The sequence below is a fragment of the Pipistrellus hanaki genome (genome assembly GCF_964339955.1).
Source record: "Pipistrellus hanaki genome assembly, chromosome: 1".
NCBI lineage: Eukaryota > Metazoa > Chordata > Mammalia > Chiroptera > Vespertilionidae > Pipistrellus > Pipistrellus hanaki.
In genome coordinates, this window is record NC_140503.1 from 148,465,287 (window position 1) to 148,486,122 (window position 20,836).

Genomic DNA, 20,836 nt, shown 5'->3' on the forward strand with positions numbered 1-20,836 from the left:
AAATAACCAACTTAGGAAAAGGATATAATTAGCATTCATGTCCCAGATATGGAACAAAAATAGCCTCCTCAGAAAGATCAAATTTAGGCCTAACATTGATTTTTAACATTGATTATTGCAGGTTTTGAGAACAGTTAGGTTAAAGCTGTTATTAAACAGATAGGCAAAACTAGGTTTACAGTTGTGAGTATATGAAACAGTTTACTCTTGTATTACTATTTGCTGTGTTTTTTGTATTACAGTTGTAAACCTATTTTTGCTCACCCCTGTATAATGCCAAAAGTTACTGAGGGAAAATAAACTATAGTTGATGCTGATTAGAGAAAAAAAGTATATGAGATTTTTTTCACTAACTATTTTACTTTGCTTTTTTTCTACACCATATAAATGTTGCTTGAAAATCATGTAGGGGAAGAATGATACAAGTGAAACATATCACAACTCTTATATTAAATATTTGTAAAGTTTTCTTACTATAATACTAGAGGCCCAGTGCACAAAATTCATGCATGGGGGTGTTCCCTCAGCTCAGCCTGCACCCTCTCAAATCAGGGACAATCCTCTTGCAATCTGGGACCGCTAGCTCCTAACTGCTCACCTGTGTGCCTACCTGATCACCCCTAACCACTCTTCTGTCTCCTGATTGCCCCTAACTCCTCTCCCTGATTGCCTCTAACCGCTCTGCCTGCTTGCCTGATCACCCTGAACTGCCTCTGCCTGCCTGTCGGATTGTCCCTAACCACCTCTGCCTGCCTGATCATCCCTAACTGCTCCCCTGTCATCCTTATTGCCCCCAACTGCTCTCCCCTGCTAGGCTGATTGCCACTAACCCCCTGCTGGCCTGATCTTGCCCCCAACTACCTTTCCTTGCCAGCATGGTAATACCTAACTGCTTCTGCCTCGGCACCCACCACCATGGCTTTGTCTGGAAGTAATTCAGATGTCCAGAAGATGGCCGGTCAACCCAGTTTAATTAGCATATTAACCTTTTATTAGTATAAACTAGAGGCCTGGTGCATGACATTCACGTACTGGGTGGGGGTCGTTCCCTCAGCCCGGCCTGCACCCTCTCACAGTCTGGGACTCCTTGGGGGGTGTCCAGTTGCTAGCTTAGGCCTACTCCCCACAGTCAGACATCCCCTGAGGGGTCCTTACCGCTACCACGGCTTCTGGCTGAGTGGCATTCCCCTGTGGTAATGCACTGACCACCAGGGGGTAGCTCCTGTGTTGTGTATCTGCCCCTGGTAGTCAGTGCATGTCATAGTAACCAGTCATTCCACTGTTCTGTTGATTTGTATATTAGACTTTTGTTATATAGGATAGGATTGCTTAAAGGCGGGGGGGGGGGGGGAGGGGGCGTTTTCAGCAGGACAAGATTATCTTGGCAGACAAAAATACATAACCTCTATATCTGGACTGATAGCCAGCCATATGCACTATACTGCAAACTAGTTATTTAAAAAATTGAACCACTTTCTTTACACCTAACAACCAACAGCTGTTGCCCTTAAAACCCCTCCTCAGCCCCCTTAGGTTCTGCCTTTGCAGTTCACCCAGATTAGGTTTTGATTGGTCGGTTTCTATGCCAGTCAGTGTCAAAAGCTCTGCCTCCTAGGCAGCCATTGGCTCTTCTGAGAAATCCAGAACAGCCCCACTGACAGCTGCCTTTCCGGGCCTGATCCGCAGCCTCCATGGCAGCTGTGGATCAGGCCCCACCTCTCTCTCTCTATCTCTCTCTATCTCTATCTCTATCTCTATCATCTCCCCCCCCCACCCCCCCCCACCCCCCCCCGGGCCTCACCAGCCACCACCGAGGCTGCTGATCAGGCCCTGCCTCTCAGCCTGATCCACAACCGCAGCAGCAGCAACAGCAGCAGCGGTAAGGTCATTACACCTCTGGCCCGGCTCAGGCCGGAGGCTAAAAAACCTCACGGGAGGGACTAAGAGGTGCTCCATGCACTTTCTGCTGACCGGTCATCTGTCTGGTCCTTTGGGTCATGATGGCCCTAGGCTATTATTAGTATAGAATCAGGGGTCCTCAAACTTTTTAAAGTGGGGGCCAGATCACGGTCCCTCAGAGAGCTGGAGGGCCGGACTATATGAACTACTAATTCCTACTGTATCACCTCGGCTGCGCTCACTGCCCAAAAAACCTGGCGGGCTGGATCAGACTCCTCTGCGGGCCGCATGTGGCCCGCGGGCCGTAGTTTGAAGACCCCTGGATAGATGATACCGATAATAAATGAATTAATAGTTAAGATTTGTATAAAAAGCATTATACTGTTTTTTCAAACCCATTTTCTTCCTTTCTAAAATTTTTAGATGGACTGTATAAAATTGCTGATATGTGACCAATTTTGACCCACAAAAGTGGCAATTTCATTTGGTTTAGCCTGCTGATTTATTGTAAAAAAGTAATTGTTTCTTTCTATTTAGAGGAGTCTTGTATGTGAATCTATAAATAACAAACACCAAAAAGTTATTTCAATACTAATTTTAGACAAAAGAGGAAGGAAAAACGCAAAAGAAAACAATTGGAGCGGCAATGTCAACTGGAATCAAACTCAGATGGAAATGATAGAAAACGTATTCGAAGAGATGTTGTTCGCAGCACACTTCGCCTTATCATTGACTGTAGTTTTGACAGCTTGATGGTATTAAAGGTATGAATCATTGTCAGAAAAACCCTGTAGGTAAACTAGGCTAAATATTTCTTTCTTTAATCTGTAATATCACTTTAGTACATATATTTATGTACTAAAATGCATCTTAAATCAAGTTTTTCAAGCTCTGTGTCCCCTAAATTAAACTAGCTAATAAATTCCTCTTATGTATATATGTGTGTGTGTTGACAGGATAGACAAACACCATGATTAGATTATAAAACTCAATAACTGCATATTGATTATAAAGATCTGTGAGTGGTTTTCTTTGTCCTAATCACAATTAAGAAAATAAGAAGTAGATTGTCTTAATAGAATTACTTGTTATTTAATAGTTTGAGAAGCATGGTTATTTAAACAATGCTAGTGAAGAGAACATCCTTTAATTACTTTCCAAGCCATTGGTAAGTTATAAAAATAGTAATAGAATGGCTCTAAGAGAATTCTGTTTTTGTTTTGCTGACTCTTTAAGAGTAAATTTTTTCTTGAACTAGCATTTTTTTAATATGTGGAGACAGAATATGAAATAATGGTTCACTTTCAGAGTGTTGACTTATAGTAATTTTGTTAGTTATGTAAGGAAATTGAATGGAAATTATCAGAAAGGACTTGTATTTCAAAATAAAAAAATGTACCTGTCTAGTTATTTCTTCTGCTTATTCTGTTTCACTAAGATTGTGCAATGGCCATAGATGGTTTTGAAAATGGTGCTTTAAATTCTCTTTTATAGGACATTAAGAAACTTCATAAGCAGATTCAACGATGTTATGCAGAAAATCGACGAGCACTGCATCCGGTGCAGGTATGTTTGAGAGATTTAAAACAGACTCCAGTTTCCTTTTTATTATTTCCCTTGGGAAACAGCATAGATAATCCGGACTGAGTTTACAAGTGTTTTAACAGATAATCCTTCTTCGAGAACAAAATGCCTATTGGAAACATGTTTTCTGTAAAGATAAAGTAAAATATTTTAAACAGTTTTTCACATACTTCGTTCTCAGACACACTGCCCAGTTATCATCAGTCTTGTCCACAGTGACCTGCTCATTTCTGGGTAGTTGAACATCTTCACTGAAGGATGTACGCACATTTTCACACTGGTTTCTTAGCTCTCATTCCTTCTATTCTGGAGAGTAGGGGGAACTGATGTGTGCTGTGTTACCTGTTGGTAGGTTTATTCTACTTAAAAGAATCTGAGTCACTGATAATTTTGAAAAGTACTTCCTTAGCTAGAGTGAGGGAGTGCTTTGTGAGACTAGCTGCCTACTATCAAGAGCTGCCTACTGTTTGAATTTTCAGTGACCTAAAATTAACACTGCCTCACTGAGGCTGAGAAATAGAAATTCTTAATAAATTTTGGTTAGATATTTTCTTCTTATCAAATGATAGTAATTTTATATTTTTACATTTTATATTCTTCCCATCCTTGCTTAGACTTGAAATAGTGTCAGGTTTTAGAATCAAAGAATTATAACAGTGGTGGCAAAAGAAAGTGAAGGGAAACTTGACATAAAAATGGGGTGTTTATAGAAAAGTGATCATTAAGGGAAAGGCTGATTATGGATGCTTTGAAAAATGGGATAAAAATGTAGATGAAATTAGGAAGTTATTGTGGTAGAAGTTACACAAAATACTGGTAATTATTGTCATTTCTACCACAAGTTTATTCTTGTATGTTTAAAGCATGCCACAAATTTATTTTTTTCTAGAATGAAAATATTGTATTTCATTGACAATCAGATTAGTGTATAAGGGAAATAAAATGTTGCACTTTAATAGTCATTTGCTCTCTTTCATTGCTGATGACTCTACCAGTTTTACTTGACAAGCCATGGAGGCCAGTTGAAAAAGAACATGGATGAAAATGACAAAGGATGGGTCAACTGGAAGGTAACTACAGTAGATTAACTCTCCCATAATTTCACATAGTTTCAAACTTAAAGGTCTACATTTTTTACCCAAATTCTACATAATGTTAATAAATATAGGAGTCACCAGTCTCCAAACCCTGTGTGTCACTGTACCTAAGTTTAAAGGAATTAAGGAAGCTAAAAAGACTGTGATGTATTTGCTCTCACTAAATCTCACTTCTATTTTGCCCCCAACTTTAAAAGATATTTTTTAAAAGGAAAAAATTTAAACGTGTTTATTCAGCCTCTACCTAGAAAACTGGCGTTACATTATTTGTAAGAGTGAAGTCACTCTAAAATTTGAAAATGTACTTGCATTGTTGCTTCTAAATCTTTGCTTTCCTATGTCCACATGTGGCTATTGAATTCTTGAAATGTGACTGGTCTAAATTGAGTTGTGCTATAAATGTGAAATATATATTAGATTTCAAAGATTTGGTACCTATCCCCTCAAAAAGAATGTAGTAAAATATCTCCTTAAAATTTTAAAAAAGATTATATGATGAAATGATAACATTTTGGGTATATTGTGTTGAATGCAATGTATTAGTAAAATTAATTTCACATTTCTTTTCACTTTTTTTTTTTTTAAATGTGGCCACAGGAAGATTTAAAATTACATAGGTGGGTCACATTTTTTATAGGACTAAACCATTCTCAGACATTTGTAAAAATGACTAATAGATTGGCTTTAGTATCAATTCATGAGGAATCCTATTCTATTCAGAGAAGTACTGGATTATTCTGGTACTTTTTTTTTCTTTCTCAAAACCAGTTGTCACCATGACAAACTTTTCCTCTTACACTCTTTAATCCCATAATGACTGCATTTATTTTATTAATAGCCTATAGTGTAAAACATTTTTAAAGGCTTTTTAAGTTTTAAGTACAATATATTTACCAAGTTTTATGATCTGTTCTATTTTCCTGAGAAATAACGTAATCAGTTAGAAAAGGCATACTTTCAGTTATTTTGTGGCTTGTTAAATTTATTATTTACACCCACCAGCTTTCCAGAAAAATGTAAGTTCACTGGTCTTTTATTTCAAGTCCCTCTTGGGGCTCTTATTAAGTACAGGACACAAACTTATAACATTTTCAGAAAGGTAGTTGTACATGAAATTTGTGCACTCAGGGGGTGTGGACCCTCAGCCCGGCCTGCACCCTCTTGCAATCCAGGAGCCCTTGGGGGTTGTCCTACTGAAAGCTTAGGCCGTTCCCCACAGGCCTATAGCAGCAGTTGGACATACTTAGGGCTACCATGGAGGCAGGAGGGCCCCAGGGTGTGTCCGGCCCATCTTACTCAGTCCCCATCAGCCGGACCCCAGTAGCAAGCTAACCTACCATTTGGAGCATCTGCCCCCTGGTGGTCAGTGCATGTCATAGCGACTGGTTGACCGGTTGACTATCTGCTCCCAATGGTCAGTGCATGTCATAGGGAGCAGTTGAGTGGCCTTAGCATATCATTAGCATATTATGCTTGGATTGGTTTCATGGACGACCAGATGACTGGACACTTAGCATATTAGGTTTTTATTATATAGGCTAGGTCAGTGTTTCCCAACCTTCTCTCATGATGAGAATCACCTGGTGGAGTTGTTAAAACACAGATTCCTGAATCCCAACTAAGAAGTGCTAAACTAGAATTTTTGAGAACATATAGGTAAAATTGCATACCTAACTTAGTGCTCTGTATATAAAATCTGTCTTAGAGCACTAGTTAAGTATACAATTTTACCTATATGTTCCCAAAAATTCTAGTTTAGCACTTCTTAGTTGGGATTCAGGAATCTGTGTTTTAACAACTCCACCAGGTGATTCTCATCATGAGAGAAGGTTGGGAAACACTGGGCTAGGTTATACATTTTAGGTGAGACAAGTCCTGCTTTATTTTTTATTTCCTTAAAATAAAGGTTGAATGTCTCTGGTTGAATGTCATCGGAATCTGATGATGTATTTTCTCTCTCTCTCTCTCTCTCTCTCTCTCTCCATATATATATATATATATATATATATATATATATATATATATATATATTATTGATTTTTTTTTTTTTTTTTTTTTTTTTTTTTTTTTTTTTTTACAGAGAGGAAGGGAGAGGGATAGAGAGTTAGAAACATCTATGAGAGAATCATGAATCAGCTGCCCCTTGCACACCCCCTTCTGGGGATATGCCCACAACCAAGGTACATGCCCTTGACCAGAATCGAACCTGGGACCCTTCAGTCTGCAGGCCGACGCTCTGTCCATTGAGCCAGACCAGTTAGGGCTGATGTATTTTCTTTTCTTTTATCAATATAGTTTGCAAAATTCTGGCTGCCAACTGCTGTTCAGTTTTGTACCTCTGACCTAACAGTTTTGATGGAGATGATTTTATATGTGATTTTGTAGAAATGGATGCATGGATTTTATTAAATCTACAAGCCACTTTCTTTTGATGATTTCATATAGTCAAAGAAGAAATAATTGGAGAAAGCCAGGAAATAATGTGAGCAAATACATGACAGAATGCTTTTGTTTTGTTGGAGCAGAAATAAACTAAGAAAGGGTTGGTTAGTGTCACATTCAGGAAAGAGTTACAAAGTTAAGGAATTTCCGTTTTATCCTACAGATGAAAATAAAACATGGAAAGTAGTGTTTTTAGAAAATGAGTCTATCATTAGTGTGTGGAAGTAAATTGGAGGGATCTGAGGCTAAAGACAGGGCAATAGCATCAGGAGGCCACTTAAATAATTGATAAAACATCTTTTGTTTTATCAGAATGACCTTTAGCCTTTTTATTATTTTCTTAGTGGAAATATTCTATTTTGTCACTTATATAAAACCAAATTTTTATCTTTCATGTTATATGTGTTTTTAAACTAAAACACTTTGTTTTAGGGACTCACAATAATTACTGTGAGGTGAGAAGGAGTTTAAGTAGTAAGTTGTAAATAATTCATTGCATCTTCTTTCAGACTTCTTTTCATATGATTTACTTCTTTTCATATGATTTACTTGATTAGCCAATTTTCACAAAATCCTATTGATTAATCACATCTGTCCCCATGTGTCTTAAAGGATATCCACATTAAACCAGAACACTATATTGAATTCATAAAGAAAGAAGATCTGATTTATCTTACATCAGATTCACCTAATGTACTGAAGGAATTAGATGAATCAAAGGCTTATGTGATTGGAGGATTAGTAGATCACAACCATCAAAAGGTACTAAGTTTTTATTTTTGCTTTTGTCTATACTTGACATTGATATATCAATTTTCTTAATAGTAACAATAATACATTTTGATAGTAGCAATAATACTGGTGATAGCTGATCTCTACTGAGTGCCAGCTATATTTCAATCACCTTTCTGGCTAAGCAAAACATTTCACATACAAGATGGGGCAAATGTAGGTTTACAGTTATTTGTTTGGAAAGTAATACAATAATTAATAAATAATAATATAAGAATAAACTGTGTTTCACATACAACTGTAAACCTACTTTTGCACTCCCCACCCCACATATTACTATGTTTAATCCTCACTATAAACCAGTGAGGTCAGTGCTGATATTTTCTGCATTTTAAAGCTGAGGACATGGAAGCCTAAAGAAAATAAGTCTGAAGTCAATAGAAGTCGGCAGTAAAGCAGATATTTGAAACCTGGCAAATTGTTCTGGAGCCCAGATGCTTAACCAATATGCTGTATGATAGAAGATGCTGCTGCTAATCAATTTCTAGGCCACTGGCAAAATTTATAACCAAACTGATCATTTATATTTTAAATATGTGATTTTCATGAGATGTGTTTTCTGGTCTCTTATATTTCTACTTTTGTCTCTACCTCCTCATCCTCATTTGAATAAAAAATTACAGAAGTAGACTTTTTAACAGAAAATATCATTTTGTACTTTGCCAGCCTCTTAACAACATGCTATAATAAATTCAACCCAACTAAGGAAAAAGCATGTTTACTAAGTGTCTGATGAAATATTGTCAGCAGAAAAATGCAAATTCAGTATTTTTTACGTTGCACCACTGTGCAGTAGAACTTTTTCTAATATTGGAAATACTTTTTATCATTCTATCCATTGTGGTAGTTCTGTGGCTTTTGAACACATGAAATGTGTATAGTGTGATTGAGAACAGAATTTTTTAAAAGTTATAATCAGTTTAAACTTAAATAGTCACATGTGGCTCTAATTGAACAGTGCATCTCTATAGCATCAGAGGGAATTTTATCAGAATGACCTTTAGCCTTTTTATTATTTTCTTAGTGGAAATATTCTATTTTGTTACTTATATAAAACCAAATTTTTATCTTTCATGTTGTATGTTTTTGAACTTAAACACTTTTGTTTTCAAAAGCATTTACCTCAGTCATTATTATTTGTCCCTAAAATATGCAAATTACTGGTTGAGAAATTTAGTTCTTCCTTCTCTGTATTGTCTTTTGGCTATTTCAGTTTTGGTTATACCCAGGCTTTAAGGATTTTAATTTTGAAAAGAAAGAAAATGCATATTCAATATTCTTTTAATTGACAGAAGGGAAAATTAAATTTATAGGCAATTAAAATATTTTTTGAATTTAACTTTTTATAGAATTTGTTTGGTTATATACACCTCCTAGTGTTATATAAATGAAACATAATTTTATCTGTATGTCTTTTGTATTCATGGAAAGAGTGATGGTACTTTTCTAAGAGTTCTGATTGAGTATTTTAAACTTTAAGAGAAAGGTGGTATGGAATGGTGAAAAGGTATTTGAATCCGGAGGAATGGACCAAGTTTTTCCTATGGTTCTGCCACTGAGGAGCTTTGTGGCAGAGCAGGGAACATGTGTTTGGTTTCCTCACTTGTAAACATTTTGATTATCCTTATAGTCAAATTAGCAGTCAAACAGACACACACAAACTAAAGTCTTTCTTAAAATTAGTTATCTGACGTAGACCTTAAGTTAAAGTAATTTAATGTTCTAGTCCAAGTTATAGTGTCTTTGTTTTAGGGACTCACATATAAACAAGCATCAGATCATGGAATTGATCATGCACAGCTACCCCTTGGAAATTTTGTGAAGATGAATAGTAGAAAAGTTTTGGCAGTTAATCATGGTAAGCTATAAGGAGATAAACTGAAAATGTACCTGAGTGAACATTATGAAAAATAACATTACATTTATGTTTTGGAAAAATATGAAATATATATCTTGCTGGAAACAAAATTATACAATAAAATGTAATGATTTATAATTTGTTTGAATATAGAAATAATATATGCATATTTTATAAAATTTTGAAGATACAGAAAAACATAAGAACAAGCTATAATTTCACTACCTGGAGATACTTAGTATTAACTTTTTGGTGTGTTTCCTTCCAGTTCCTTTTCTTATGCATATATAATATTATTTATAACATAATTGGATTCTTACTCTATTACATGAAATAATATAAATCTGGGTGTTTCCCTCATTTGTAATTATATTTTTCTATGTTATTGAATTATTGTTAATGGCTTATAAAATTTCATCGTCTGAATATACAATAATCATTCTTCTGTTGATTTTTTTTGTTACTATTACAAATAACAATGTAAAGGATTTAGCAATTTGTCTAGAGTTTTGTTTAGTAGAGATCTTTGTTGATACACAACTGTTTATTGGGCTCTTTTTATGTGCTAAGAACTTATAGTTGACTCTAGGGAGTTTTTTATTGATTCCAGGACTGAGCTTCTAAGACCTTTGATAGTTTGTGGAAATTACTTTTCCATGAAGTAATCCAAATTGAACCTTCAACAATGTATTAATGTGAGAGTAATTTGCAGACAGAATTAAATTTTATTAAATATTAAACAAAAAGCAGGCAAGATGGTCCCTAGAGTGAGTGGCACTGTATAGGAAAATAGAAGAAATTTAGATTAATCCTAACCTTTTTTTTCTCCTAGTTTTATGTTAGCAAATAAAGGATAAAGAAGTAAAAGGGGTAAAGAATAGGAAGGAAGCAAAAGGATTCTCTGTCTGTTGATTATTACTGACAAGGAATAATGGTAAACTTCTAAGTGCTTAAGAATAGAATTGAGGAAAAGCTGAAGAACAGGCTTGAGAGCTTTGAGGCAAATTAGTTCTGAGAGCAAATAGGGAAAGAACCTGATAAGAACAAAGTAGAAATTATTAGGACATTGTAGCACTCTTAACACAAAGGCAATGCATTTTAAAATATAATGATGAACTTGGCTAAGAAATACACAGAGTTTGTCTTTGTTTCAGTGTTTGAGATTATTCTGGAATACCTGCAAACAAGAGACTGGCAAGAAGCATTTTTTACTGTCTTACCTCAGAGGAAAGGAGCTGTTCCCACAGACAAAACCTGTGAAAGTTCTTTGCATGACAAGACGTCTGCCAGGGTTGAAGGTGGATTGGACAGTGATTCCAGTGAGGAAGAAACTAGCAGAAATGAATTAGATCCACCACATGAAGAAGAAAAGCGGGATAAAGAAAATAGCACAGAATCTACAGTGCACTCTACACCATAGCAATGTCATCTGGGTTTTTTTGTGTGTGTGTGTTTTATTTTTGTTGTTTTTTTGGTTAAGGAAAAATTAGGAGAAAATGAGGTGCTTCATAGAATATTCAAATTGGAAGAAAATTTTATTTTTTCTTATTTCTGTTGTGAATGTTATAGTGTGGATAAACTTATAGAGTGGATAAAAAGTCCTTGAAAGAAAGTACTTTTTGTTTTTGCATACGATTTTAAAAATATGTAATAAAAAATATAGTTTTCTAAGCCTCAAATAATTATTTTTGAGGATTTTACTTTAATAAAAGTAAGTTGTATACTAAGTTGTATTATTCAGAATGTGCCTTCTGATCCTTTAGTTTTATTACTTTATGTTTATATCAATGTCTTTCTGATTTATTGCCTATTTGTGGAGGCAGATATTCACAGATCTATAAGTGTACCATTTTCAGTATGGGAGGTTACCCTGTATTTGCAACTTTTATATTCAATTTAATTTCTTTAAGGGAATATAGTGATTTTAGGAAAAAGTATCCGATTGATAAGCTCAACAATTTATTTCTTTTGTACTATGAACTTGTCTCTATTTCTGCCTTTTGGTGGTTCTGTAGTCACTGAAGAGTTAATTTAATATTTTTTTATTTTTATTTTATTTTTTAATATATTTTTAGAATTCAAACAATGGTGATAAATTATTTTGATTACAAACTTAATTTTTCAGGCTAGACTATATTAAAAGGCTGTTGAAGGATCAATTTTATCTTTACTTGAAATAGCTCTCAGCAGCTATCTTTTCATATAAACTTTTATTTTAAAAAATTGGTTGGTTTTTAAAGTAAATAAATTTATATGTGCATCGGCGTACTATCATATAAGTAAGCTATTGTAAATATATATTTCTGTAACTAATATAAGCATGTATGAAAATATTCATATACTGTATGTACATGTTTGTCCACATCATGTATGATTCTCATTTAATGATAAACAACATTGAGTTGCCATATATGTGTATTTGTGTGAATGGTTGTGTTCAACAATACTAAGGAATTTGAACTTCATAAAGTACAAAATCTATAAACATTTGTATAAAGGACATTGGCAAGGGAATAAGGGGCTAAATGAGATGTTTTAGTTTCCTACCAGGAACTGTAAAGCAGTTAAGTTTAAAGTAAGTGATTGTTCTTTGTCACAGCTATAGTAAGATTTCAGAAGCCTGAATTGATGATAAATTAAGTTTCTGGTTTTTTTTACTCACCAGCATCTTAAATTATATACACATTTGATAGAAAGTTTATTGGATTTAGTATAGATGTTCTCTGTCTCTTGTTTTTTGTTGCTTTATTCTTAGTAATCTATTATAGTTACCCATTTAAACTAAGGTTTGTGAGCAAGGTACATAATTACCAAGTCCCTACAATTCTTTTGTATTTTAAAATCTAGGACCAAAAGTCTTATGGGCATATCTGTGAGACATACCAAGAGAAAACACATTACTTTACACATCCTCTTTGTAGAGAACTAAAAAGGAGGGAACCTATGGCTTTATGAAGCTTGTTAAATGTGCTATTCAAGTCTTATATTCTTTTCCATTTTTTTTCATTGTGGCAAAAAACATATAATACTAAATTTACCATCTTAATCATTTTAAGTTTACAGGTCAGTGACACTAAGTATATTCACATTGTTGTACCACAGATCTATAGAACTTATTCATCATGCAGCGATGAAACTCTATGTCCATTGAATGCTAATTGCCTCTCTCTGCTTTCACCAGCCCTTGGTAACCACTATTATAATTTCTGTTTCTGTAATTTTGACTACTTTAAGATTTCATAGGAAATCATGAAGTAGTTGTTCTTTCCTGACTAGTTTACTTCTTAGCATATTGTCCTCAAGTTTCATCCATATTGTAGTATATTATGGGATTTTTCTTCTATTTTCAGGCTGAATAATATTCCAGTGTCTGCATAGCAGGTAAACCACATTTTATTTATTCAGTCATCTGTCCATGGACATTTGGAATGCTTCAACTTCTTGGCTATTTTGAACAATGCTTCATTGTACAGACATGTGCGAATATCTCTGAGATCCTCTTACAACTCCTTTGGATATTCTAGTATAATATATGCAGAAGTGGGACTGCTGGATCATAAATAATTCTATTTTTAATTCTTTGTAGAACCTCTATACTGTTTTTCATAATGGCTGTGCCATTTTACATGCCTACAAACAGTGCATGGGGTTCCAACTTCACATCCTTGCCAACAATTATTTTTTGTTCTTTTGATAGTGGCCATCCTAATAGGTGTGAAATGATATATCATTGTGCACTTCCCTAATGACCAGTGATGCTGAGCATCTTTTCATGTGCTTCTTGCCGATTTATTTGTATGTCTCCTTTGGAGAAATATCTATTCAAATTGTTTTAAAGTAATTTAATTTAAAAAGTTTATTTTTGTTTGCCTCTTTTATTTTTTATTTTTTTTTCTGGTTGTTTCAAATTATTTTTAAATTGGGTTGTTTTTCTGTCATTGAGTTATGGAAATTCCTTATATATCCTACATATCTCATATATAAGATGGAAATTTTTTTCTAATTCTACCGGTTGCCTTTTTACTATGGTGTGTGTGTGTGTGTGTGTGTGTGTGTGTGTGTGTGTGTGTGTGTGTGTAAGAAGTTTTAAAGTTTTGCCCAGCTGGGTATGGCTCAGCATTTGAGCATCGACTGAGGAACCAAGAAGTTACAGGTTTGATTCCCTGTCAGGGCACATGCCTGGGTTGCATGCTTGATCCCCAGTAGAGATGGTGCAGGAAGCAGCCAACTGATGATTCTCTCTCATGATATTTCTAGCTCTCCCTCTTCCTTCCTCTCTGAAATCAATAAAAATATTTAAAAATTTTCATGGAGTCTGACTTATCTTTTATTGTTGTTGCCTGTGTTTTGGTGTTATAGCTAAGAAATCATTTCCCTAGCCAATGTTCTGAAGTTTTCCCACTCTGTTTTCTTCTAGGAATTTAGTAGTTTTCAATCAAGTTTGAGCTAAATTTGTATATAGTGTAAGTTAATTTTATTCTTTTGCATATGGAATCCAGTTTTCCTAGCACTATTTGTTGAAAAAGAATGGTCTTTCTCCATTGTGTAGTCTTTCATCCATGTTGAAATTCATTTGGCCATCTACACAACAGTTTATTTCTGGGCTCTCTGTTTTCTTCCATTGATTTATAGGCTTATATGCCAGTACTACACTATGTTAACCACTTTGCTTTGTAGTAAGTTTTGAAATCAGGGAGTATAAAGCTTCCAACTATTTTTTAAATTCATTATCGCTTGAGATTCCATACAAATTTTAGGGTGGTGGTTCTATTTCTGTAGGAAATGTCATTGGGATTTTGATAGGGATTGCATTTATTTTATAGATCTCTTTGGGTAATATGGACACTAATTATTTTCTTCCCCTTCTCCTCCAATGTGTATGTCTTTTTTTTTTTTTTTTTTCCTTGTCTGATTGTTCTGGATAGACCTTTTATTATTTTGTTGAATAGAAGTGGTGAGGGTGGGCATCTTTGCCTTGTTCCTGAACTTAGAGGACAAGCCTTCAGTCTTTCCCTCACTGAATACAATATTAGCTATGATTTTTCATGTATAGCTTTTCAGTTAGGATCATTTCCTTCTATTCCTGGTTTATTATTTTTTATCATGAAAAGGTATCAAATTTTGTCAAATTATTTTTCTGCATTGATTGAGATGATGGTGAGATTTTTGTTATTTATTTTGTTAATGTGGAATTAAATTGATTGATTTTCATGTATTGACCCATCATTGCATCCGGGTATTAATCCCACCTTAAGAAGTTACGCTAATAACTTTTATGGGATATGGTATTGATTCATATCAGTAGTGCCTGGTAATTAAGCATATAGATCCTAGCCACATTTTGAATCATTCACTAAACCTCTGTTAGAGAAAGTTAACTGTCCACCAAAATTAAATTTTTCCTTTCCATAGTCTGTAGTACTAAAATATGATTTCTACTTAAGAATTTTATCAGCCCCTTTCAGTTAGACTATTTCTTAATCATGGAATATGATTGGAATTGATGCTTGCTGTTTGAAAACCAAGACTTTCAGCAGATGTACTCTCGTTGTGGAATGCAGAAAGTGCCCCCAAAGATTCTAATCCCTGTGATGTTATATAATAAGGGAGCATTAAATAGCTAATTATCTGGCCTTAAGATAAGACTATCTTGGATAACCTGTAAAACATGCAGGCCCAATGTAATCACAGGAAGAGGAGGACAGAAGAGTCAGTGTCAGAGTAATGTGGTCTGAGAAAGAATCCACTGGCCATTGTTGGCATTAAAGATAGAAGGACCCATGAACCAAGGAGTGTGAGTAATCTCTAGAAGTTGGAAAAAGCAAAGAAAACTTATTTCCCCCCCGTGGCCTCCGGAAGGAATGTAGCCCTGCCCATCCTTTGGCTTTAGCCCATTGATACCCATTGCAGCCCTCTGTCCCCAGAATTGTAAACTACATTTGTGTTTGTTTAAGCCACTGAGTTCGTGATAATGTATTACAGCAGCTATAGGAAGTTAGTACTTCCTTCCACTCTCCTTTTCTTTTGCCAGCAGGATGCAGTTGGTGGAACTATAGGTGATGGTTGAACCACAAGATGGAAGGATCCCAGACCTCTGCATCACCAGTAAAGGGAAGTCATCTGTTGACTTGAAACACACACTTTGAACTCGTAGGTGAAGTATAAACTTCTATTGTATTTGAAAGATGACACTTGTACCAATGTATATCCCATCCCAACGAGCAGAACTCTCTTCCTCAATTTTCTTTTAAAGATAGAATAACAATAGTAGCTATCTCAAATAGTATTATGACAATTAAAAGTTAATATATTTAGCCCAGCTGGCATGGCTCAGTGGTTGAACATCAACCTAAGAACCAGGAGGTTTTGGTTCGATTCCCGGTGAGGGCACATGCCCGGGTTGTAGGCTTGATTGCCAGTGTGGGGTGTGCAGGAGGCAGCCCATCAGTGATTCTCTCTCATCATTGATATTTCTATCTCTCCCTCTCCATTCCTCTCTGAAATTAATAAAAGTATATATTTTAAAAGTTACTCTATTTAAAATATTTAGGATGATTCCTGACATATGGTAAGTGCAATATAAATATTAAGATTACAAACACAAATGAACATATGTACAAATACACACAATTTATAGTATCTCTTTTAAATATCAAGCAAACATTCTAAATAATAAAGTGACTAATTGTAGATATAATCCAGCAGTATACTGACAGAATAATAATTATGGCCCAAGAGTGGTTTTATTTTAAGGAAAAATACAAATGCTCAATATTAGGAAATTTATTTCTAGTTAATATTCACAACTAGAAATGAATGGGAACTAGTTTCTTTCTGGCTCATAAATTAGGGATAATTTTTACAGCTTTTCCTTTATGGAAGGCGGTAAGGATTTTTTTCATAATATCCCAACAACATTTTAACACTGTGGGTTGTGGAAATAAGCTCAGATGTTAAAATTCTGTTTGTCTCTCTGTCAAAGTTTTCAGCAGGTGTGGAATCATAACTACTTAAATTGATTGTGAATGATTTTTCTGATATCAGGGCCAGATTGGAAATATAGTATGTAAATAAACATTTTTTTTTTTACATATGGTGTTAAAATTAACTACAAATAGAAATATTGTCTCCAGTAATATTTGTTTAGTAGCATTATCTGCTGGTGCTTTGAGATTTACATGTGCCACCAGTTTAGAGGAGCTATTGATTCCTTGAGACCAAAATATTTAAAAAATAATAATTTTGTGTTGCAACAAAGTGAAGCTCATGTGTATGAGAGAATTAGCCCAGTCTAGATTTTCTACCTTTGGTATGTTAAAGGAGAAAATGTTCTCTGGGGAGAGGGATTGTATTCTTGGTGTATACTCCTTGCTGACATTGGTTTTGTTGATCCTTTCTCCTGAGTGTTAGGTCTGGGAGGAGAGTTTGATTTGCTGAAGTATTCTGTAACTGGTATTGTCATCTTATTTCTTCTTATAAACATTGCAGGTTTGTGCTCAGCCTCTGAAATAGAAAAAATCAAAATAAGATCATAATTGAGACATGGAACACAGCTTCTGCCATGTTTTAATAGCAAATAGCATACAAAAAAATCTGTATGAAGTTTGGGTGAACCAAATACACCCCAAATTCATAAAATAATCTATTCTCATCTTTCATATCATCTGCTCATCTTGAATGAGTTATTTGTTCTATTGCATATAGGTATGTTCTCTGCTCTTAGAATTAAACATTATTTTGGTAAGAATAAACTAGGGCTTTTATGGGCATTATGGGGCTAATGAGAAAAAGGAGAAGGATCTATTGTCCTGACAGACAAAAAATAGACAAGTTTGTTAAAACAAATTATTTGCACTCATTAGACCTTCACAAGACCTACATGGTCACATCCGAGGAAGAATAAGGAATTTGGGAGATGCTAAATATCAATACTGGAACAAAGGTGTATGGTTTCAGGGATTCTTATACAAAAGTTTTCCAAATATCTAGATAGGGTAAAAAAATTTGGGACCAACAGACAAAACATAACATTGAATAATAGAAACATCACTATCAGGTTTTTGTAGTCCTGCAGTGAAAATTTTAATAGAAGAAGAAAGATACCAGAGACAGTCCTTGGAGTATCAGAATAAAGGGATATTTTCTAATTTCTAAATTACACTTATTACACTTATTATTGCCTATTAGCAGATAGAGCCCATTTTGGGTTGGATAACTCCAACAGAACTTGCTAGCATCAAGAGTGACCTCCAGAAATTCTAATTAATTACCATGTCATTCCTGGTATAAGGGGAACTTGTAGAAATAATAGGCAGACTTTTGTTTGAGGCTAGTAGACATGGTTTATAGCCATTGCTCTATAGTCATTGTTACTGTGCTGGTTTTAAGGCTGGGAGCTACCAATCTTACAGGGATATTTCAATTGGACTATTCTGGATCAATGTAGGTCTTTCCACAATTCTTGATTTTTCGTGGTCCAAATCATAGGCTGGGGCTGAGCTTCTAGTAAGGACACAAAATTGCTCCTCTCTTTCATATATCAGCTATCTCCTGGGGCATCTGCTGGCTGATTGCCATTTTACTGTTTTCTCTGGTTGACTTTGTGTCTAGTGAAAATCATTTGGCTCAGTGACAGTTAAGCTGCAAAGAACCAAAACTCTGAGATCATTGTCTTTTTGTTAAGTCAATCCAGGGCTCCTCCTGTCACCCTGAATTCCCTGTGTCCTTCTGTCTTGCTTCTCAAAGAGTGTCTATCCCTGAGGCACTTAACCTTTCAATACAAATTTATCAAATATTATCTCTATGAGAAATTCAGTAGATGCTGCCCCTCAGAGTAGCTGGAAGTCACTATTGTAGTTTACTGCATTTAAAACCATAGATCCTTAATATCTGTTTCCCTAACTAACTAGCTACTAACTGGTCTCCTTATAAAAATTCAGTAATTATCAAAAACTGTAGTACTTAACCTTTTGGCACCACCTTATTTTCTTCAAATTCTTGACTTGACACTCTAAATCAATTGGAGAAAAAGAAAATGAAATTCACAGATACAAATACGTATTTTCTATAGGCTGCATTATCATCATATGAGCTAAGTAATTTGTCTTAAATAGCCTATTCCAATACTTTGTGTTTTAAAATAGATAGTAGTAAATGTATTTTCCAATGAAAAATTCTTCTGACTTGAAGTAAATATCTAAACTAGTACATCATATTAAGGTAGAGAAAGTGATCCTGACAACCTCCAAGTTTCTAATTATTTTATTTTAGTTCTCACCTGAAGATATTTTTTTTTTCATTGATGAGAGAGAGAGAGAGAGAGAGAGAGAGAGAGAGAGAGAGAGAGAGAGAGAGAGAGAAACATCTATAAATCAGTTGCCTCCCATATATGATTGAAGACGCAACCTGGTATACACCCTGACCAAGAGTTGAACCCACCAGCCTTCAGTGTTCAGTGTCTGAAACAATGCTCTTAACTATTTAGCAAAAATTGGTCAAAGCATGCCAATTTCTAATTTTATGGAAACTTTAAGGTGGAGACAAATTTCAATGCTACAAAATTCTCTGTCTTAATGTTTTTTTAAAATGATCTATTATGTGTTTTGAATATTTACTGTTTTTGAATTTAAGTTTTACTCAACTTTTAATTTTAAAGCAATAAGATTTTCTCTCCCAGCTAAGTAACATCTTACCACATTCTTTCATCATGATGCTATACACAAATAGGCATTTTCTTTTGTCATTGAAATTATAATATTTAGGAAGAATTTCAATTGAAATATTTCCCAATCCCCTTAATAGTTATTTTTCCCCCCTTTGACAACCTCCAGGAGTATGTCCAAGATAATCAAGTGAAACAATGTACTTTAACCTTGCATTGTTTATACAAAAAGTGCTGCCTCTATGATACATGTTCAACAAGTTATACCATAACAATACAATTTAGATTTTCTTTATAGCTTTTATTTTTAAGTAAACTAAAAAACAAACTATATTTTCTTAGGTTTCTGGGTGGTTACTCTTACCCTAGAGCAAGTATGTCAATCTCTCAGCCTGTGGGCTGCATGTCTCTTTTATTTGGACTGTGTTAGCCTCTGAGTTTGACATGCTTGCCTTAGAGGAAAGAAAAGTTTGCTCAAAAAGAAAGATTATTGGATAAGGACTAGGGGTGTCGAACTCAATCAGAGAAGGGGCCAAAATCTAAAATCCAGCCTAAATCGCGGGCCGAATGGTTTACTGAACAGTCATAAACTGACAATGTCATAAACTGACAGCGGAGTGCAGTGATGACAGCGCGGTGCGGGCCACATTGCAAGGCCTGGCCGGCCGGATTTGGCCCGCGGGCCTTGTGTTTGACACATGTGAGTCCTAGCCTCTGCAAAAATACTCTGAAAAAATAGTAATTAGCTACAGCTGGTTTGGTTAAATGGATAGAGTGTCAGTCTGCAGACTGAAGCGCCCCAGGTTTGATCAGGGCACATGCCTGGGTTGCAGGCTCAATCCCCAGTAGGGGATGTGCAGGAGGCAGCCGATCAATGATTCTTTCCATCATTGATGTTTCTATCTCTCTCCCTCTCCCTTCCTCACTAATATATATATATATATTTGGAGTAGTTTTCATTGCATTTATAAAAATGAAAATACCCTACAAAACTAAACACACATTATTGTCATTTACTGAATAAAGAGGAGTCTTAAAAACTCAGCATGTTTCTAAATATAATGAAAAGAGAATTCAAAGTCTTTATGTACATATGCCCTCTACGTGGCCAGAGTATCTACTTACCTGGTCAGTTGATGTTCTTCTCTAGGTCTGGTCAGCACTTTTGATTTCACAGGTAAACTTGAAGGTTTAACTTTGGTTAGCTTTCCAGTCACTACTGCTGGTTCTGCGGAGACGCTTCTTCTCAGAGGGCGAGCCATCAAGTTTATCTCAGACAGCTCAGCATGAATCAAAGCTGAGACCCACTCTTTCTCTGATTTAACAAAAGGGATGAGAGGGACATGAAGTTGCAATGATCACTGTCTGGAAACACTGAACTACTTTTCTTATCCAGCACACCAGTGTTAAAGCTGCTAATCTGTTTTCTGGGTAGGCACCGACTAATATGTGTGAATCAATGTTTCTGCAGAAAAGTTGGTTTACAACAACCTAGTTTCTGAT

At 35.1% G+C, this 20,836-nt stretch overlaps 3 protein-coding genes across 6 annotated transcripts in view; 2 read left to right on the forward strand and 1 right to left on the reverse strand.

Moving 5' to 3' along the window:
* Positions 1-20,836, forward strand: part of LOC311628140 (uncharacterized protein C4orf54) — a 336,764-nt gene that overhangs the window by 93,971 nt on the left and 221,957 nt on the right. The gene's annotated exons all lie outside the window — the stretch shown is intronic.
* The window catches only part of TRMT10A (tRNA methyltransferase 10A), a 250,251-nt gene that overhangs the window by 7,458 nt on the left and 221,957 nt on the right, over positions 1-20,836 (forward strand). For 2 of the 3 annotated variants that reach the window (XM_084895212.1, XM_084895211.1), the window contains exons 3-8: positions 2,501-2,663; positions 3,394-3,465; positions 4,479-4,553; positions 7,635-7,784; positions 9,567-9,672; positions 10,827-13,572. In XM_084895212.1, the coding sequence (XP_084751338.1) occupies positions 2,501-2,663; positions 3,394-3,465; positions 4,479-4,553; positions 7,635-7,784; positions 9,567-9,672; positions 10,827-11,092 (832 nt within the window). In that variant the 3' untranslated portion in view covers positions 11,093-13,572. The remainder of the gene's footprint in view (positions 1-2,500; positions 2,664-3,393; positions 3,466-4,478; positions 4,554-7,634; positions 7,785-9,566; positions 9,673-10,826; positions 13,573-20,836) is intronic. The other variant, XM_084895213.1, reaches the window with a different exon arrangement.
* The window catches only part of LOC311628206 (uncharacterized protein C4orf17), a 46,804-nt gene continuing 42,378 nt past the window's right edge, over positions 16,411-20,836 (reverse strand). For both annotated transcript variants that reach the window (XM_084895183.1, XM_084895184.1), the window contains exons 8-10: positions 20,459-20,648; positions 18,639-18,682; positions 16,411-17,175 (exon numbers count right to left, since the gene is read on the reverse strand). In XM_084895183.1, coding sequence (XP_084751309.1) covers positions 16,973-17,175; positions 18,639-18,682; positions 20,459-20,648 — 437 coding nt within the window. In that variant the 3' untranslated portion in view covers positions 16,411-16,972. The remainder of the gene's footprint in view (positions 17,176-18,638; positions 18,683-20,458; positions 20,649-20,836) is intronic.